Source organism: Cryptomeria japonica, chromosome 3, assembly GCF_030272615.1.
Source record: "Cryptomeria japonica chromosome 3, Sugi_1.0, whole genome shotgun sequence".
Classification (NCBI taxonomy): domain Eukaryota; kingdom Viridiplantae; phylum Streptophyta; class Pinopsida; order Cupressales; family Cupressaceae; genus Cryptomeria; species Cryptomeria japonica.
The window spans coordinates 324,623,024-324,641,456 of NC_081407.1; the positions used below are offsets into that span (position 1 = coordinate 324,623,024).

At 32.7% G+C, this 18,433-nt stretch overlaps 1 protein-coding gene across 1 annotated transcript; it reads right to left on the minus strand.

The window, feature by feature from the left end:
• Window positions 1–527: 527 nt before the first annotated feature.
• On the minus strand, window positions 528–11,178 carry LOC131036009 (benzyl alcohol O-benzoyltransferase). The gene is made up of 2 exons (XM_057967798.2): window positions 10,618–11,178; window positions 528–1,656 (listed from the first exon to the last, which is right to left on the minus strand). Exons 1-2 carry the CDS (start codon window positions 11,047–11,049, stop codon window positions 754–756), a joined length of 1,335 nt encoding a protein of 444 aa, XP_057823781.2. The 5' UTR covers window positions 11,050–11,178; the 3' UTR covers window positions 528–753.
• Window positions 11,179–18,433: the final 7,255 nt, after the last annotated feature.

Genomic DNA, 18,433 nt, shown 5'->3' on the forward strand with positions numbered 1-18,433 from the left:
GAAAGTGGAAAACAAATATACACCTTAAGACATGTTTCTATCTTAAATTAGAATCCAAAACAATAAGAGTATTGACAAAAAATTCTTTCTAAGTGATTCTTTATCACCAATTTATTTTCAAAAATATAAAATCAATAAAATACATTTATTTTATTTTCTACAAGAATAAAAAATAATGAGATCATATTTATTTAGGGAATTTTATTGCACATTTCGATACTTTACATAAGAAATGGCTGCTTGAGATAATATTATTGGCAAATTTGTGTAATACAAGCATAAGACTATTAAATGAAAATTGATCCATCTATCAAATTATAATTCAATTGCATTCCAAAAGTCCAAGCCTACCAACTCATATTCTTGAAACTTTATTGATATTATCTTCTTTATTATTAGACAATTAATCTTAAAAGACTTTAGTGACATGCCCATTACATTTTAAATATAAAATACTAATACTGAATATCTATAATTACAACTATTATAAGAACAATAGAGCCCCACTAACCTCCACTACTAATCCCTCTCGTAACAAATATCTTATATTTAAACCTCACCCAATAATGCAAGAACATATTATTCCATAGTAAATACTCTAAATGAAAACATAGATATAGAAACTTATTTATAATTTCTTATAGCCATATTTTAAAATAGAAGTATTATTTTGCAGATCATACAAGTCGAACTAAACTATACTAGCTGTAGATTTTCATATGAGTTGAACTAAACTATACTATCTGTAGATTTTCATATGAGCGATCGTATAAAAGGGGGAGCTTCCTTCCCCATGGCCTTTGCTAATTCTAGTTGAAATTTTTGCATGGCATGAGAGGGCAAACGGATCGGAACTACTTTTCCTTCAACTCCTTTGTTATTTTGATAAGGAATAAACCAGGTAATAATGCCTGGTATAGCTCCGACACCACCTATGGCAAGTCCACCATAAACTGCTTTCCCCCACCCAAAATCCACATCTCTAAGTCGAAGCTTGGTAAGATCAGAAACAATAAAACTCCCCACCGTAGTGAAATGCGGATGCCCCTTGACCTCCATCATGTCTATTGTCGATCGTATGTATTCATTATTAACAACTGTTCTGGCTCTGATAATTAAATTTACTGCATATGACAAGGGATTGTTTAATAACATTCCAGCTGTGGTCTTGGCACAGGCAAAGACTATTGCATTGCCATAGTAGCCACGTGGAAGGTGGGGCTCAAATATAGAGCGGATTTCTATTGGGAACATAAACCGCACCTCCTGCTCTGTTGCCATGTTGAGGGCTCTGGTTCTTAGACGCCATAGGAACCCTGATAATGCTTCAAAAGTTGAGGTTTTCATGCCGGCTTCTCTTTTCAGGTACTCAATTTCCTTTGGCCCAAAGAAGCAAGAAGCGTGGCTCAAATCATCTGCATCTATTGATATGATTTTTTGTTGAACTTCTTCATATTCATAGAGAGGTAAGCTTATTGAGGGTTTCAAGCGAGGCTTGAGGATTTCCCTTTTCCATACTGGTGAAATTGACAAGTCACTTGCTCCCATGGCTATTTCTCCAAGAGCTCTTAGAAATTGGGCTAGTCCCAAACCATCTGCTATGATGTGATTTGTTACCATGGCAAATATAAAGCCTTTACATATTAGTCGTGTTACCTACAAAATCATGAGAAAATTGTATCTCATATTAGTGATTTGAGAAAAAATACTATCAATTGTAATTATCAATTCAGTAATACAAAATTTAAGCACAATTCCAGCTAAAAATAAGGTTTAAGATATAATATACTCATTATCACTAAACAACTTGAGGAAGAATAGAAGTTTACATACATTTGGGTTTACCATTGTCCATGAAAGTTTTAAAATTAGAAACAAGATTAAATGAAAAGAAATAGTAGAGTCAATATGCAGGGTCAGTGAAGCTAAGTCCATTTTTTGGTCAAAAAGTAGAAGTGTTTTCCTTGATTTTCAGATTTTGCCACAATTGAGCTGAAAATTTGAAGCACTTAGAGATTGAATCTTGAAAAAATTTAGTAATACAAAATATAGCCCTGTGAGTCTACTTTCCAAATATGTAATTTATTTTAATACCCACATAATAAAAATTGACTTTCAAAATAAATTTCTAAAAACCACTTTTTAAAAATGTCGGTTTCAGGACCATACCATGCACGTGTATGACCCACACGTTTTGACACAAATAAAAGTTTTTTTTCAAACCATCTTGGAAAGTGATTTGTAACACACTCAATATTGATGAGCATATTTTTTTAATTTTTTTTTTAATATTTTATTTTTTATTATTTTTTTATTGGCCCTAATTATCGTTTTAAAAAATTGACATGTACGGCCCACATAATTTGACCTAAACTTGTCATTTTTTTTATTTTTTTTAAATAGATAAGAATTTTTGTATAGATTGATGACATATACTTTTTTTTCAAAAAACATTTAAAAAAAAAAGTTATTAAATAAACAAAATTAGTTGATATTTCAAGTTTATGGGCCAAATTCAGTATAAATTATATGAAAAATAGAGAAAATAATCAAAATTTTAAAAAAATTACATATTCAGAATCTACACAGTATAATGTGAAATGGGTTTTAATTTCCTGAAAAAAAATCTCTAATAACAGGCATGTAAAATATTGCAAAAGTCTCTATTTGTGCTTTCATTGATCCAAGTTTGAATTTGCAGGTCCAAGTCTAAGATCTGGGCATTCCATGCCTATCCTAGACCTAAAACTAAGGCAAAAGGCAAGCTATGGGATCAACTTTCAGAAAATGGGGCCCCATTTTATAAACAAGGGCCCGTTCTTCTTCTTGCCTCTTCACTGCAACTGTTCAAAAAGAATAAGGAAACTAGGGCAAAAAAAGGGGGAAAAGTGTTCTTGAAAACAGAGGCTTGTTTCTTTTACATAGCGGGCCCCCATTTTGAAAAGTATTGGGGGCTTGTTATTTTTCGCCTCAGGTCCTGTTTCATTTTGCCTTGGGGGCCCAAAGCTAAATGGGTCCCCATTTTTTAAAAATGGGCCCCCATTCCTAGTAGCACGTTTCCCAATGCATGGACTTCCCCCTAAGTGGGACTCATGTTCTTGCACTTACCCAGCATTTTAAATTGTTCATAATTTAAAAATATTTTTAATTAATTAACAATATGATAATTTACTATCCATAGAAAAGGAATAAAATATTATAACGATATTTTTATACTTTATATCAAATGAATCAAATTTTAAATAAAAAATTTAAATATTCAAAATAAATTTAATTCTAATAATTAGTAACAAAATAGAGTTATTATAACCATTCTGTTGATTGCAAAAAGTAGGAAGTTCTAAATGCACTCTACAAGCGATGGGTGGCAAGTTTTGGGTATAGGCGCAAGAGAGAAGGTGCAGGAGAAGGATCATATGAGTGATAAAGATTCAGGAACCTTGTAGATGTTATCTCAGAACGAGGAATATTGTGTGGGAATTCTTCTCCTATTCCCTAAAATCCATATCAAAGGTGTTTTCCTTTGTGTAGGTGGGTCCATCTTTGGGGCCCATTCTACATTTGATATGAAGGATGTCAATGCAAAGATAAAGTGTGGTGGGTCCTAGACTTCCTCAGTGGAATTAGATGGAAACAACCCTTAGAAAAGTGGGAAGGACCTTTTCAACAATGATTGTTGGGATGGGGTCTCAATTGATCATACCAACAAAGGCACATGCTTAAATATAAAGGACCAATCTTTGAACCATTTTTTACATTAGATGGAGAACTCTCTGGTGGGAAAGTTTCTAGGTAGACGTCTAGAGATTTCTTTGGTTCAAAAGTGGACAATAGCTAGGTGGTTAATGAAGGGTATTCTATTTGTTTCAACTCTTCCTAAAGTTATGTTTTGTTTCTCTTTATCTCTCAAGGAAGAAATCACTCATATTTTCTCTTCTAGGCTCTAATTCTTTGGGAAGTCGCCACTTCTTTTCTAAAACTACCATCCAAGTTTCAACCCAAAGGTTTGCCTGACAAGTGCCATTTTGACGTGGGTCTACCTCCCATGATTGCTTTTGAATTTTGGGATGAATAAATCATACTTGGTATTCCCAACTCATTTGGGCAGTTCACTTCCTCATATTTTATTACCAAACAAAGGTCTTGATTAGTGTTTGCACATTTTTTGTCTAATATTGTGCTTGCATCATTATTATCTTTGTTGATTGAATTGAAATCTTACTTGGGGTCTTGGACTTAGCTAATGGAATTTTAAAACTCGACTCCCTTTTATTTTCATTGTTCTTTGGCAGGAAATCTCTGCATTCATTGTCCCAAAGGTGATAAAAAAGGTGTATCCCACAATGTGAAAGACAAAGGGTTGATAATTATTATCTTTGTTGATTGAATTGAAATCTTACTTGGGGTCTTGGACTTAGCTAATGGAATTTTAAAACTCGAATCCCTATTTTTTTCATTGTTCTTTGGCAGGAAATCTCTGCATTCATTGTCCCAAAGGTGATAAAAAAGGTGTATCCCACAATGTGAAAGACAAAGGGTTTATAATTATTATCTTTGTTGATTGAATTGAAATCTTACTTGGGGTCTTGGACTTAGCTAATGGAATTTTAAAACTTGACTCCCTTTTTTTTTCATTGTTCTTTGGTAGGCAATCTCTGCATTCATTGTCCCAAAGGTGATAAAAAAGGTGTATCCCACAATGTGAAAGACAAAGGGTTGATAATATTTTCCTTATATGTTGGGGTGTTTGGCTCTAGTTTTAAGCCTATGGAACTAGTTTGAAAGAAAGAAGAGAAAAAAGTTGTAGCTCCTTTGAAGTTAGTGAGTTTTGAGTCATCACTATTGTTGGCTCTTAACTTGACCAGGGACTCCCCAGTAAATGGGGTGCTATATTGTCCTCCCAACGTCTCCTTGGAGGTAGTTATCTCTCTAAAGAATACCCTAGAGGAGGAGGTAGTTAATCTTCATGTTAGTAGAGGAGTTGAAGATAAAGCCCTGGTACTCCTTATTGTTAATATTGTTCCCTTTGTGGCTCCAAATATCCTTAAAGAGTTCTCACATCTTGTGACTGTCTCCAAGCTTTCAACTTGGCTCATCACTTCTCTTTGTGCTTGATCTCCTTCTTAATAGGATAACTAGTCCTTGGATCTAGTGATGTGGTGATCATTTCACCTCACACTCTTACAAAAGAAGATTTCACTTCTGACAAACTCGCTATTAGTTGCTTGACATAAACCTCCTCCTCATAGTCTCTTTTGAGTCCTTCCTTAAAGAATGATAGGAAGTATATAGATGTTGAGAAGGATGTCTACGAGAGAGGTGAGGAAAAATAATGCAACTAGAGATGTGGCTAATGGTAGATAAAGTACCCTGGAGGAGTTATGATCTTGAAAACAAAACACATGATTATCTTAACTTAAAACAATCATGAACTAAATGGATCCGATAAGTAGATTTTGGTTAAAAATTTAGTTAAAGAGTTGAATCCAAACATTTTTATTTGTCAAGAAATAAAAATTAGTTTTGATGCCTCCAAAAAAGGTGTGTAACTTCATTTGTCCCTATTCAAATTCCATAGCTATGAGTGTTGATGGTTGTTTAGGATGTTTGGCTACTATGAGGAAACCTAGTATTCTTAATGGGACACTTAGGAGCTAGGAAAAAATAATTCAAATAATTTCCTTTGAGGATTGTACTTATAAAGTGAAGTGGATTTCCATTAATGTCTACAAGCCTACCAACTTGGTCTTCAAAATAATGTTTTGGAATTTGCTTCTTTATTTGCCAATTTTTTAATATAACTCTAACTAGATTATAATGGTAGATTGTAATACCCTCTATATCCCTCTAAAAACTGCAAAAAATCTTGACTTCATAGACAATATGCAAGACCTTCATTAATTTTTATCTAAAGGTAAGTTGGTTGACTTAGAATTAGATTGTAAAAATTTTACTTGGTCAAACCCAAGGTAGGTGATGGTCTTATTCAAGTTGATCTTGATAGATGATTACTTTCCTCCTGTTGGGATATTTTTATCTCTTGTCATCTTTTCTCTGAGATTGATTTTGGTTCAAACCACTATCCTATTCTCTTTCACTAGGTTTTGGATAGACCTAATTTATTCTATCTTTTTCAGTTTGAACTCATGTGATCTCATCACCCCAACTTAAAAGATATGGTAGCACAATGGTGAAGAAATATTTTAAGGGCATAGGTATGTTCATATAACTTGCAAACTAAAATTATTGAAGAAGAACTTGAGAATATGGAGTCATTATTCCTTTGGTAATATTTTCACCTAGAAAAAAAGATGTGAAATCCCCACCCCAAGAATTGCAAAAGAATATGGAACATTTTGGGTCTACTCTTAACAAAATTAAGGATAAAAAGTGTCTTTTGGAAGCTCTTAACAATATTTTTGTAAAAGACAATCTCTTTTGAAAACAAAGATCCTATATCCAATTGGTGAAATAAGGTTACAATAATACTATGTTCTTACACCAATCTAGTATTAGGCATAGAAAAAGAATAAAATTAATGATTTGATTATATTTTATGGTACTCCTCTCTAAAGAGAGGAATACATTCATAGGGAAGAAGCAAATTACTTCTTCTCTATGCTCAACTGTCCTATCTCAGGTCTAGGTGTTAATGAGATTTCAAGGAAGCTCCTCTAGGTTATCTCAAATCTTTTAATCCCTAAAGATCATAATTAAATAGAACATTGTTTTATTGATGAGTAATTCAATGTGGTGGTATTATCCTTGGTCCCATTCAAATCTAGGTCCAAATATTTTTTTCCTCTTCTCTTTTCAAGAATACTATGACATTATGGGGAAGGATGTCATATTGGCTGTAAGGGAATTTATTTCCTCAGCGAGTCTTCTCAAAGAGATCAAAAATACCTATATTGTGTTGGTTCCTAAGAAAAGTGGGGCAAACAAAATGGCAATCAAGCCTATAAGTCTCTGCAATACCTTATACATGTTCTTTTTGAACTTCTCGTTACGATTCATGAACATCAAAAAGTTTTTTTTCTTGGTCGTCATATCACTAATGTTGTTCTTGTGGTCCATGAATCTATCCATTATATGGAGACTAGAATAAAAAAAGAATATGCTCCTCAAAGTAGATATATCAAAGCCTATGACAAGGTGTCATGGCCCTTCCTTTCTAGGGTTATTCATAAATATGGTTTTGGGGATAAACTTTTAAAGATGGTGGAGGCCTTCTTCTACTCACTCATATTTTCTATTTTAGTCAAGGGTATTATCCAAGGTTAGTTTTCATCTTATAGAGGCATCATATAGGGAGACCCTTTATCACCCTACCTTACATATGGTGTGATGATGAATTTCCTTTACTATATTTTTTTGTCCATCTCCCAGTCTTTGGGAATTTCCAAAGAAAATTTTTTCCTTCCCCTACACTAGAGGCTTATCTAGCAGTGATATAATTTTCATCTAAACCTGACCACCACTACTAGGCCTACTATTAACCCCTTTTCTCCTCTCCCTAATCCCACCCTATTTGTTGAAGTTTCAGATAACCTAGAGAGAAGAGCCACAAATTCTATTCCTAAGGTCAAAGGGTTGCCTACCTAGGTTAAACCTACAAATTCAACTAAAAATAAGAAACCCTTTTCCCCTCCCATTATAGAATGCACATTTTAAGAGCTAGAGGCAGAGGAGAATGTTTTTAAGGACTCTACTTCCTCCTAGTCTATTGGGTCATAGTGGACTCTAAATAACCCTATTGATAATTTTTTCACCCCTTCTACCCCCTCAATTGGCTCCCCTTCCTCCTCCCTTGTTAGCTTCCTACAGAAATGGGATTTACCAATCCTTGCAAAAAAGGTCAATGAACTTTGTGATGCCTACAATAGATAGGAATCCATAATTCATTAGCTGCTTAGCTAGCTCAACATATCGGATAAGAAAATTAATAGGATTGAGGCTCTCATGGAGGTAGATATTAGAGCTTCTAGCTAAGAAATGAATGAAAATGATCAAAAGGTCTAGGTGGTTGCTAAATATTTGGCAGATAAACTAGAGAAGTGGGAAGGGTTGAGAGACGAAATGAAGGAGCTTGACGAAAGGGTGGAGGAAAATGATAATAAGAGGGAGACAAAGAATGTAATATATGATCTTGAAGACGACCATGCAATCCTCAAAAGGAAGATGGAGGAGATGATGACCTTAAACAATGAAATGAGAAGGAAAGATTTCATCACTCTTCAAGCTATGCAAGAGAAAAGTGATAGAAGGCATGCTAATAAGAAATGACATATGGAATCATCTCTTGTCATTGTGATGGAGTCATGGGTGTTAAGGGTTAAAGATACACTAGAGTTACCTGCTATTTATTCAAGAAAAGGTTTGAACAAGAGACTCTCCTTCTCTAAGAAAGTGAAAGTGATGAGTCAATACTATAAAATTGAAAAGACCCCTGTCAAGGAGACCATTGGTTTATGTCTACAATGGGTAGTGTGGGTGTTTATTTTTATTTTTATTTTTATTGTCTTATAGTTTAATCTTCTTCTTTTTTTGGTTTTTAGTTGTTAGGCTCTAGTTATCAGCTAGGTTTTGGTCCTTTTTGTCAACTAGTTCTCTAGTTAAATAGGCTCTCACTCCTTAAGAGACCACTTGTTTCTTTTGTTAAGCAGTTATTAACAGGATCAGCCCTCTCCTAATTTTATCTATGAAAAAAAAAGAGTTATTAAGTAGTGACATCAATACTGCTAGGAGGAATATCATGGTTCACAAAGAGCACCCTCAAGCTCCTAATTTTTCTCAATAATTATTGGAGCATAAATAGGGTAAATTTATAACTCCAAGTTAGGGAACCTTAAAAAACCCATCCCAACAATAGCATAATATCCATGATAATATATTAAAGGTATCCAATAGTGTTATCACTTACTACAAGTAGCATAATCCATAGATACTTGCAATTGAGAGCATTGACATTGGGATTCATAATCTCATTTACAAACTGACCACAACCACACATACAACTATGAGAGAATATTTGAGTTTGAACTCTAGGAATCATACAAAGAGCATCAGCCTAGAAATCAAGAAACTCTATTAGTAGCACCAAAGTATGATCTTATACTTAACATGTATAAGAAAATTAAAGTAAATATTAGCTTTATTATACAATGAAAAATAATTATTTTCCTATCGACCTAAATAGATAATTCAATTTATATCTTTTCCAAATATTGAAGAGAATTTCCATGCTCTAAGTAAGCCAACCAGAGATAAGGTCAATCATTCAACAAAACCATATTTCATGAGATTCTTTAAGAAATCATGTATATAACTCTAAGCTTCTTAAGATTTAATTCAAAACCACCTGGGATATAAAATCTCAAGGATCTTTAGGTGTCCATAGAAAAGGAAATGATAATTACGAACTTCTAGATGACAAAAATGAGATTTAAGTGGAAAACCTTGATCAATAATGTGCCATACAATCAAATTTAGGCTAGAATTGACCACCCAAATAGTTTACAACTATTGATGAAACTACCAAAAGAATAATAGAGATGTTGATAGTGACATAATTGGTCAACCATTGGTTTTGATATTCCTTAAGGGGTTTGTAATTGTGTAATTGTGTTTTAAGATACTATTTCAAATCTTTCTACTATGACTTCAAGTATGTAATCCTAATTTTGTTGATCCATATTAGAATGAATGACATAATTAACAATCTAAAAGGTCTCTCAATTTTAATTGGATAGCTATGATTTCAACTTACCCTTAACGTATGACCTTAAAAATTCTTGTTGGCTCTATCAAATATGTCTAGAAGAGTTTTAATTCCTTTAATGAATAATTTAAAAGAATGAATTCAAGGAGATTTAACAAGAGAATGATCTTGAGTAGATAAAACTATAATGTGCAAAAATGGGTACTAATTAGTTGAGTTTGGTCATTGTAAAAATCATTGTTAACCCAAAGGAGTCAGCATTGATGGAATCCCATTCCTATGAGATGCTCTCCATAAAAAAAAATTCTTCTATAAGAACAATATCCCTCTTGAAATAGTTTTCACATTTTTTATAGTAAAACAAATAATTAAGTTTTCTTATTTAGTACTTTCAATCTTTAAATTCTAAAAAGTAAATAAAATATTGTTTACTTTTGAAAATCCATAATGCACTTAATGTTTATATTAGTAATAGACGAGTTCTCTATTAAATTATATTAAATATTCTTGTCCATTTCATACCATATCCTCCAACAACATCACAAAAGAAATGAGTGTGTTTTACCAAAACAAATGTCTATCTAATTTTCTCCTTAGCAATTTTTCTTTCGTTAACATTTTTTTTATTAAAATTTCTTTAAAACTTATCTAATAAAATTTGTATAAGATTTATAATACTTAAAAAGATTATTTTATCCATATATAAATGAAATATTATTATTATTATTTTGAAATCATATTTTTATTTATTTTTAAATATTTTTAAACATTTAACTTAATAATTTATTTTTAAAAATAAATTTGAGCTTGTTTTACAATTAGTTAATTTTTATTAAGTATTCATAATATAACTTTTATAATACTATTATCAGACAGCAAAAATAAGATTTACAAACCTGAATGAGAAGAAGTGGAGAGTTGATGACAGTCTGTGGGGTGAGAATGTCGTGCAGCAGTTCATTGCAGCACGGAAAAGGCTGGTGAAGATCTCCAAACTCAGCGAGAGTAACATCTGCATCTGCTTCAACGAACAGAACACCTTCTCCTGTACACTCCACCGTAAGTTTCCCAGCCGCCGCCTCTCTCGGTCTTCCAGCAAGAGGATAGTAATGCACCAGAACCTTTTCCAGTGCTTTTCTTATGATTTTGGCAGGATCTTGGTCCTCTTTCAGAAAGCTATGCTTATAAAAGAAGGCCAGAGGAATGTGAAATCTCAACCCCGCTTGATCATCAATGTTGGAAAGATAGAGGTGTTCCTTAGGAGTGGGCGAAGAAGGAGCCACTAGGACTGCTTCCTGCCTTGTAACTTTAAACTTGAGACCAGCCATCAAATCCTCAAAACAGAATACAACAGCACAGATGGTTATAAAAACTCAATCAAAATACACAAACAAAACTAGCTGTAAGGTGAGACCTTTGGAAGTTATAATAACAAGACAGAAGGATTTAGAAGCGTACAAATTTCCCAAGGCTAATGCACTTATATAGAGTTTTTTTGTTTGTTGCATCGTCCAATTGGTAGGTGGCTTGCATTGTGACGCATTTCTAATAGTAGTATTGTTGAAATCGAGTGTATTGTTCAATTGGTATGATGCATTTTTAATAGTAATATTACTAAAATTGAGTTCATTGTCTAATTAGTATGATATACTACTAATCGAAATATTGTTGAAATTGAGTGTACTTTTCAATTGTTAGGTGAGTTGTCTTTATAGATTAGTTGGTTCATTTTGATGTGGATAGTTAGTAGTAGTATGGCTAAAGAGTCTTTGTAGATTGTCACATTTTTCGTAGCATCTCTAATAGCAATATAATTAAAATTGAATTTAGTTTTTAAATTATAAATTTATTTTACTTGATAACAAAACATTCTAGTCTTTTTAAGAACCACAAAATTTAGAAACAAATAGGTGAAAAAGTTTTTAAAGAAATGAGACACATAATTAGAGTCATGAAAACATTTTTGTGCTACAAATAAGAGAATCCAAGATATCTAATTAATTTTGACACTTGGTAAACTACAACTCATTTATTAAAACTTAAAATCTTCAATGTATAAAAATAAATAATAAAATTCACCATTAATCACTAAATTTACATTGCATAAAAATATTCATCTTTACTAATATATGTTGAAATATAAATTTCATCATTTATTCGCTAAACATCTATCACAAAATACAATTTTTTTTTCATACAAAATTCTTAATATCTATCCCTATTTATCCTTTTTAACATTTATTTAAATACTTATCTAAAATAAATTCAAATTAATTAAAATATTAATTTCTTTCATTAATTAATTAATCATATATCAAATAAAAATTATATAATCACCTATTTTAACTTTGATTCTCTTCAATACCATATAATTTTAATTATTTTAACACTAAATTTTATATCTTGTGTAATGATATTTGCTACTCTTTAAACTAATCATCCAATTTCCTTTAAGTGAAAATGATTTTAAGGTTTTGATGATTTTTATCTCATAGTAAAAATAATTGAACTCCTCGCAACATCATAATCTTTTGAGAACTCTTTTCTAATTAAAATACATTATATATATATATATATATATATATATATTTTGAATCTACAAAATCAAATGTAATCGACATATCTCGTCAAAGTCGCTGTGGGTATAAATAGATTTTCAGTCAAATATGCAGTAAGCCCGTCCTCTTTGAGGGCGACTTTATAACCACCAGATAGAGAAATGGTACTAAAGTGGGAGTTACATTTCAAAGTAGAGACTTTATCGCCACTGAATTAGGCCATTCTTCAATCTAATCACCATAGATTAGGTCATTCTTCAATATTTATTACAATTCAATAGATCTAGAATGATTCGATTGAGACGACCATTTCATGGAAAAATAGTCTATTGTGTATGAACTTTAATCAATTATATATATCTATAATTTTAATTTAAGAGTTATACTCTCCTAATAATTTATTAGGTTGTTCTTTAATTTTTTATCACCATTTAATAGATTTAGAATGATTAGTAAAGATGACTATATTATGAGAAATTTATTTTTGTGTATGAATCTTAATCAATCATACATTTATAACAATAATCTTAAATTCATACTCTAATCTAAATGGTGTAGCATTAAAATTCTAGTATTGTTGTGAATATGAGGTGTTTAAAAATTTGGTATTTCAAACAAATATTTAATTTTTACATGCTCTTACAATGAAGATTTATTGGAGTTAAGAACATGCTAGAGCATAGCAAGCTGACATGTGGAAGTATACTTACTTCCCAAATGCACCTTGCTCAAACCATATTGAGCAATTCTAGAATTTTGGGAAACATTTGAAATATTGGTAAGTAGTGTTGTAAAACAAGGTGAAGAAAGATTGCAATATGAACTTTAAATTCGGTATTATTTCAAATCCAAAACTAAAGATAAACCCTTAACAAAGTGATTGCAGAATTAAAACAAGAAGAAAACCATAACACATGAAACACTAAATTTATATGGAGAAACCTTTTCAGGAAAAAAATCCACCACAAAAACAGAAGCAAGTATATTATTAATCAAACGAAGGTTAGAAGAGAAATACACTTCTCTTGTAGACCTTCGAAAAGTTTGGCTACACTTCATTATCTTGGAAACTAAATAGGACTAAATGAATAACTCTAGCTCAAGGCCCCAATTTATAGAGATTTGTTAGGATCAATACCACCATGGTATCACCAAACAATAGGCTACTGAACCACCTATAAAAAATCATGTGTATCTTTGTGAAATGAGTCATAAAACCCCAAAAAAGTCTCTTACAAATGCTCTTATAGTTGCCATAAGGCATCTATCATGCATGGGTATCTATGTAAGGATTCTATCATAAATATCAGTCATGACTATCATTAATATCATAGGTGCTATTAGAACCACCCCTTACAAGTGTCCAACCATCTCAAAGTAGAAGCTTTGAAAAGGTGTCAACTTGCTATTTTGTGCTTTTCCTAGAAGACAACTGATAAAAGTAATTTTTCTTTTACAAGGTCTCTTTCACCAATGTTGGTTAAATAGTTTAACTTGCTATGGGTAAATTACAATAGATATTAGGAAAATAATAAATCAAAGTATTTAAAGGTCGGTGGTACCTAAATCCTAACATTATCCCAATTGACATCATACATTGTAAATTACCCCATAGAGATACCAAAAAATAAATCAAATACAATAATCAAGGCCCATGGCCATCAATAGAACTTATCCATTGTCACTGGCTTTGTGAGACAGTCTACCACATTATCCAAAGTGTCAAATTTTTCAATCAAGACCTATCCACTCTCAATCATCTCTCACACAAAGTGATATTGAACATCAACATGTTTAGTTTGAGCATGATACATAGGATTTTTGGCTCATAATATGACACTTTCATTGTAACATCCAATCCTCACTATCCTACAATCAAAACCAATACCATTACCAAGTCTTTGTAACTAAACCACCTCCTTAGAGGCATGTGTAACAACCATATACTCTATTTTATTGGTGGATAATGCAACTGTAGGTTACCTCTATTGAAGAAACTCATTGCTCCTCTGAACAAAGTAAATACATAGGCACTAGTGGACCTTCGACTATCCAAGTCACTTACTCAATCTGCATCAACAAACAAAATATCCAAAATATTAATACCATAATAAACCAAAAAAAAAACTAGAAGTACCTCACAATTATTTTAATACCCTTTTAACAAAATCCCAATTCTCTTTACCTGGGTTAGACAAAAACCTATTTTGAACTCCCACTGCTTGGGCTATATTTGGTATAGTACAAACCATTGCATGCATTAAACTATCAACAACTCTAGCATAAGTAACATTAGACATCTCTTCAATATCATCATCAAAATTAGGACACATGTCTAAACTCAACTTAGTACCAATCAGAAATGGAATACTTATTAACTTACAGTCCCGCATTTTAAACTCTACAAAATGGTTTCAACATACATACTTTTACTTAACCAATTCTTTCTGTGAACTCGATCCCTGATTGATGGTATGATGAAAGAATAAGTATCCTCAAAAACTGATACAAACTCCCAAACTCAAAAATAAACTTATCAACAAATAACTCAGTCAAGATAATATCTCAAAGATTACCATCATCAACCAACATCAACAGGTTTGACTATTATGACAAATTAACAGTAAACAACTTCAATCTTGTAAACATAAAAAATTCTTAATCATATGTCAATATATTCATCTCTCAATGCTTCTAACTTTATCATGCCATATCAAAATAGTTAAGTAGTTAATCAAATCAACAAATAAGATCGTAACCACAAAAGCATTCACCACTTGACACAAATATTTATATAGGTAAAAACCATGGTGAGATGAGACTCACAAGGATAGCTATCTAAACTCTTCTGAAGTTCGACCTGTTAGGAGCCAAGCCTTTTAAAGCTTTTACAATAAGTTCTATTAAGAACTGATTCTGTTAGGAATCACCCAGTTAATGGATTTACAAATATGCCTTGATGAAAAGCACAATACCCTGTTAGGAGTAACCTCACTGGAGGATTTGAAAATCCAAACTAATGGACCATCTTGTGAGAATATTTAGAAAGTAACCAAGCTTGTTAGAGCTTACCCGGTTAGGGGATTTCAATTTCTGCTGTAATTGTTAGAAAACATCAGGTTTTCTTGATCTGTCTTAATAGCACTACATCTGCTTGATCAGATCCTTCTTAAGCTTCAATCTTCCTTTACTCAAACTACAAATCCATCCATCGGTTAGGCAACCACACACTCAACTAGTTTCTCCTAATCTTGTCAACTTTGCAAACACTTAATATCATTGACCTTAAATAAAAATCAACTAGGTCGATAACACAACAAAAACCTAATTCTCATCATCGCAATTACAAACAAGTTGGTACAATCTTGACTGTTAGAAATCATAATAATATCTCCATATTAATCAAGAAAATTCCAACCACTTCATCGGACTTTGTAACTCATCACGCGCTATGCATTAGATGTAATCCACTTTGCTCCTTTCCAAGATACAAACAAATGCACCAAATCCATCTAAACTAATCCTCATTCAATGATCACATGTGTCTCCATAATTATCGCTCAACATTAGATCTTAAACCAATAAACTTGATCAGTTAGGGTTTAACAGAAAACAACTGATAGGGTTTACCGGTTACATAACATAGAAAGGTTTAACGCTTTACACCGGTTCAACTTACAAACTACCATATACTGGTTTACAACATCTTCCTTAAAGTTTATCATACTGGTTATAAGACAATAGCAATAACAACAATAACATCAGGAATATCATAAATACCATTCACCGGTTCAATTGACATCAATGACAACATATCATTAATGCAATCTATATGAAAAATGCCAACAATCTAAAAATACCAAAAATCTCCCCCTTTGGCATTGATGGCAATACAAATATCAATGCCTCTAATTGTTGTTTTGGATTGGTGAATAGGAATCCTGGTTTACATTACCAAGTGTTCACCATGCTCTGTATGTCTTCAGTCGGTCGCTAGTTCACCTAATCAGACACATAATTCTTCTCCTCAATCACATAATTCTTCTCCCCCTTTGATAGCAATGCCAAATTGAAAGTAAAAGATGTAATTCCAAATTTTCACTATGCATCATCATACTACAACTTGATGGTCCCCCTGTGGAATACATCCACTTCCAAAAACATCAATCCATGTAAGATTTTGCAAGTAATTCAGGGACTGATGCAATCAACATCATGCTTAAATGACTTCATGAAGAGGGGCAACCCCCAACTGACTTCTAAGATACTCAAAAGTGGTCTTAGGTAGAGGTTTGGTAAAGATATTTGCAAGCTTCTCTTGGGGAGAAACATGCTCTAAGATAACATCTTTACTTTGAACTTTTTCCCTCAAAAAGTGATACTTCAATTCAATGTGCTTAGTCCTTGCGTGAAAAACAGGATTCTTAGAAATATTTATTGCACTTGTATTATCACACAAAATCTTTATAGGTTTTGAGATCTTCATCTTAAAACCTTCCAAAATGTGCCTCATCCAAATGGCTTGTGTGCAATTCATGTAAGCTGCTACATACTCAGCTTTAGTAGTAGATTGTGAACTACAACTCTGCTTCTTACTACTCCATGAAACTAGCCTTCCTCCTAGAAAGAATGCTCCACTGGTAGTACTCTTCTGGTCATCAACATTTCCTGCCCAATCAGGATCAGTGTATGCTTTCAAATCAAAGTTTCCTCCATATGGATACCATAATCCATAGTCAACTATACGTTTCATATATCTAAAAATTCTCTTGGTTGCTATCAGATGTGCTTCCTTTGAATTTTTTTGAAATCTAGCAACTATACCAACTACATGGGCAATTATATCCGATTGACTGTGAACAACATAGTGTAATTTGCCAATCATTGACCTGTATTCCTTTTCATCTACAGACTTAGATGCATCTTCCTTGGATAATTTACAACCTATAACCATCGGAGTTCCAACTGGTTTACACTCACTCATGCCAAAAGTCTTCAAAACCTCTTTCACATACTTAGATTGAGTAATGAAAATACCATTCTTCATCTGCTGTATTTGCAAGCCTATGAAATTTTTTATTTCCCCTACTAATGACATCTCAAACTCATTCTTCATTTCATCTGCAAAACTGTTTCTCATGACATCATTACCTCCAAATATAATGTCATCAACAAATACTTCACTGACCAATATGTTATCTCCTTCAGACTTGAGATAAATGTTGTTGTCATCACTAGTTCTTGCAAAGCCTATCTTCATCAGATATGTATGAAGCCATCCATACCATGCTCTAGGTGACTGCTTTAATCCATATAAAGCTTTATGCAATCTGCATACAATGTCTTCCTTATCTGTCAATGCATAACCATCAAGATGCTCTATATAAACCTCTTCTTCCAATATGCCATTCAAAAATACAAACTTAACATCCATCTGGTATACCTTGAACTTCTTATGAGCTGCAAATGCAAGTAATGTTCTAACTCCTTCTAGTCTTGCTACTAGTGCAAAATTTTCTCTAGAATCTTCTCCTTCTTCTTGCACATAATCTTTGCAAATTAATCTTGCCTTATTGTGAACTACAACACCATCTTCATTTAACTTGTTTCTGAACACCCATTTAGTACCTATAACATTCTTGTTTACCAGTCGGGGTACCAGGGTCCAAGTGTTGTTCTTCTCAATTTGATCCAATTCCTCCTCCATTGCTTTCACCCAATAATCATCACCAAATGCCTCCTTAGCACTTTTAGGTTCAATGGTGGAGATCATGCAAGAGTTATCTCTAATTCTCCTTCTAGTTAGTACTCCAACATCCTTATCCCCAATAATTTGCTCAGGACTATGATTCAGTCTCACATATCTAGGAATAACATGATCATTTTCATCAGGTTCAACTTCTTCATTGTCTTCTTCCTCTGAATTTATTTGTTCCGGTTGAACAAGTACATCAGGATTTTCTTTACCAGTTTCTGATTTAACAGTTCCAGGTTCCAAAAGAAAAATGCAAGGATCTTCTTCCTTTCTCTCTGAACTGGTTCCTTCTGAAATTTCAAGACACTCATCTACACGAACATCAACACTCTCAACAACTCTTTGTGTCCGGTTGTTGAAGCATTTGTAGGCCTTATTCTTGGTGGAATAGCCAAGAAA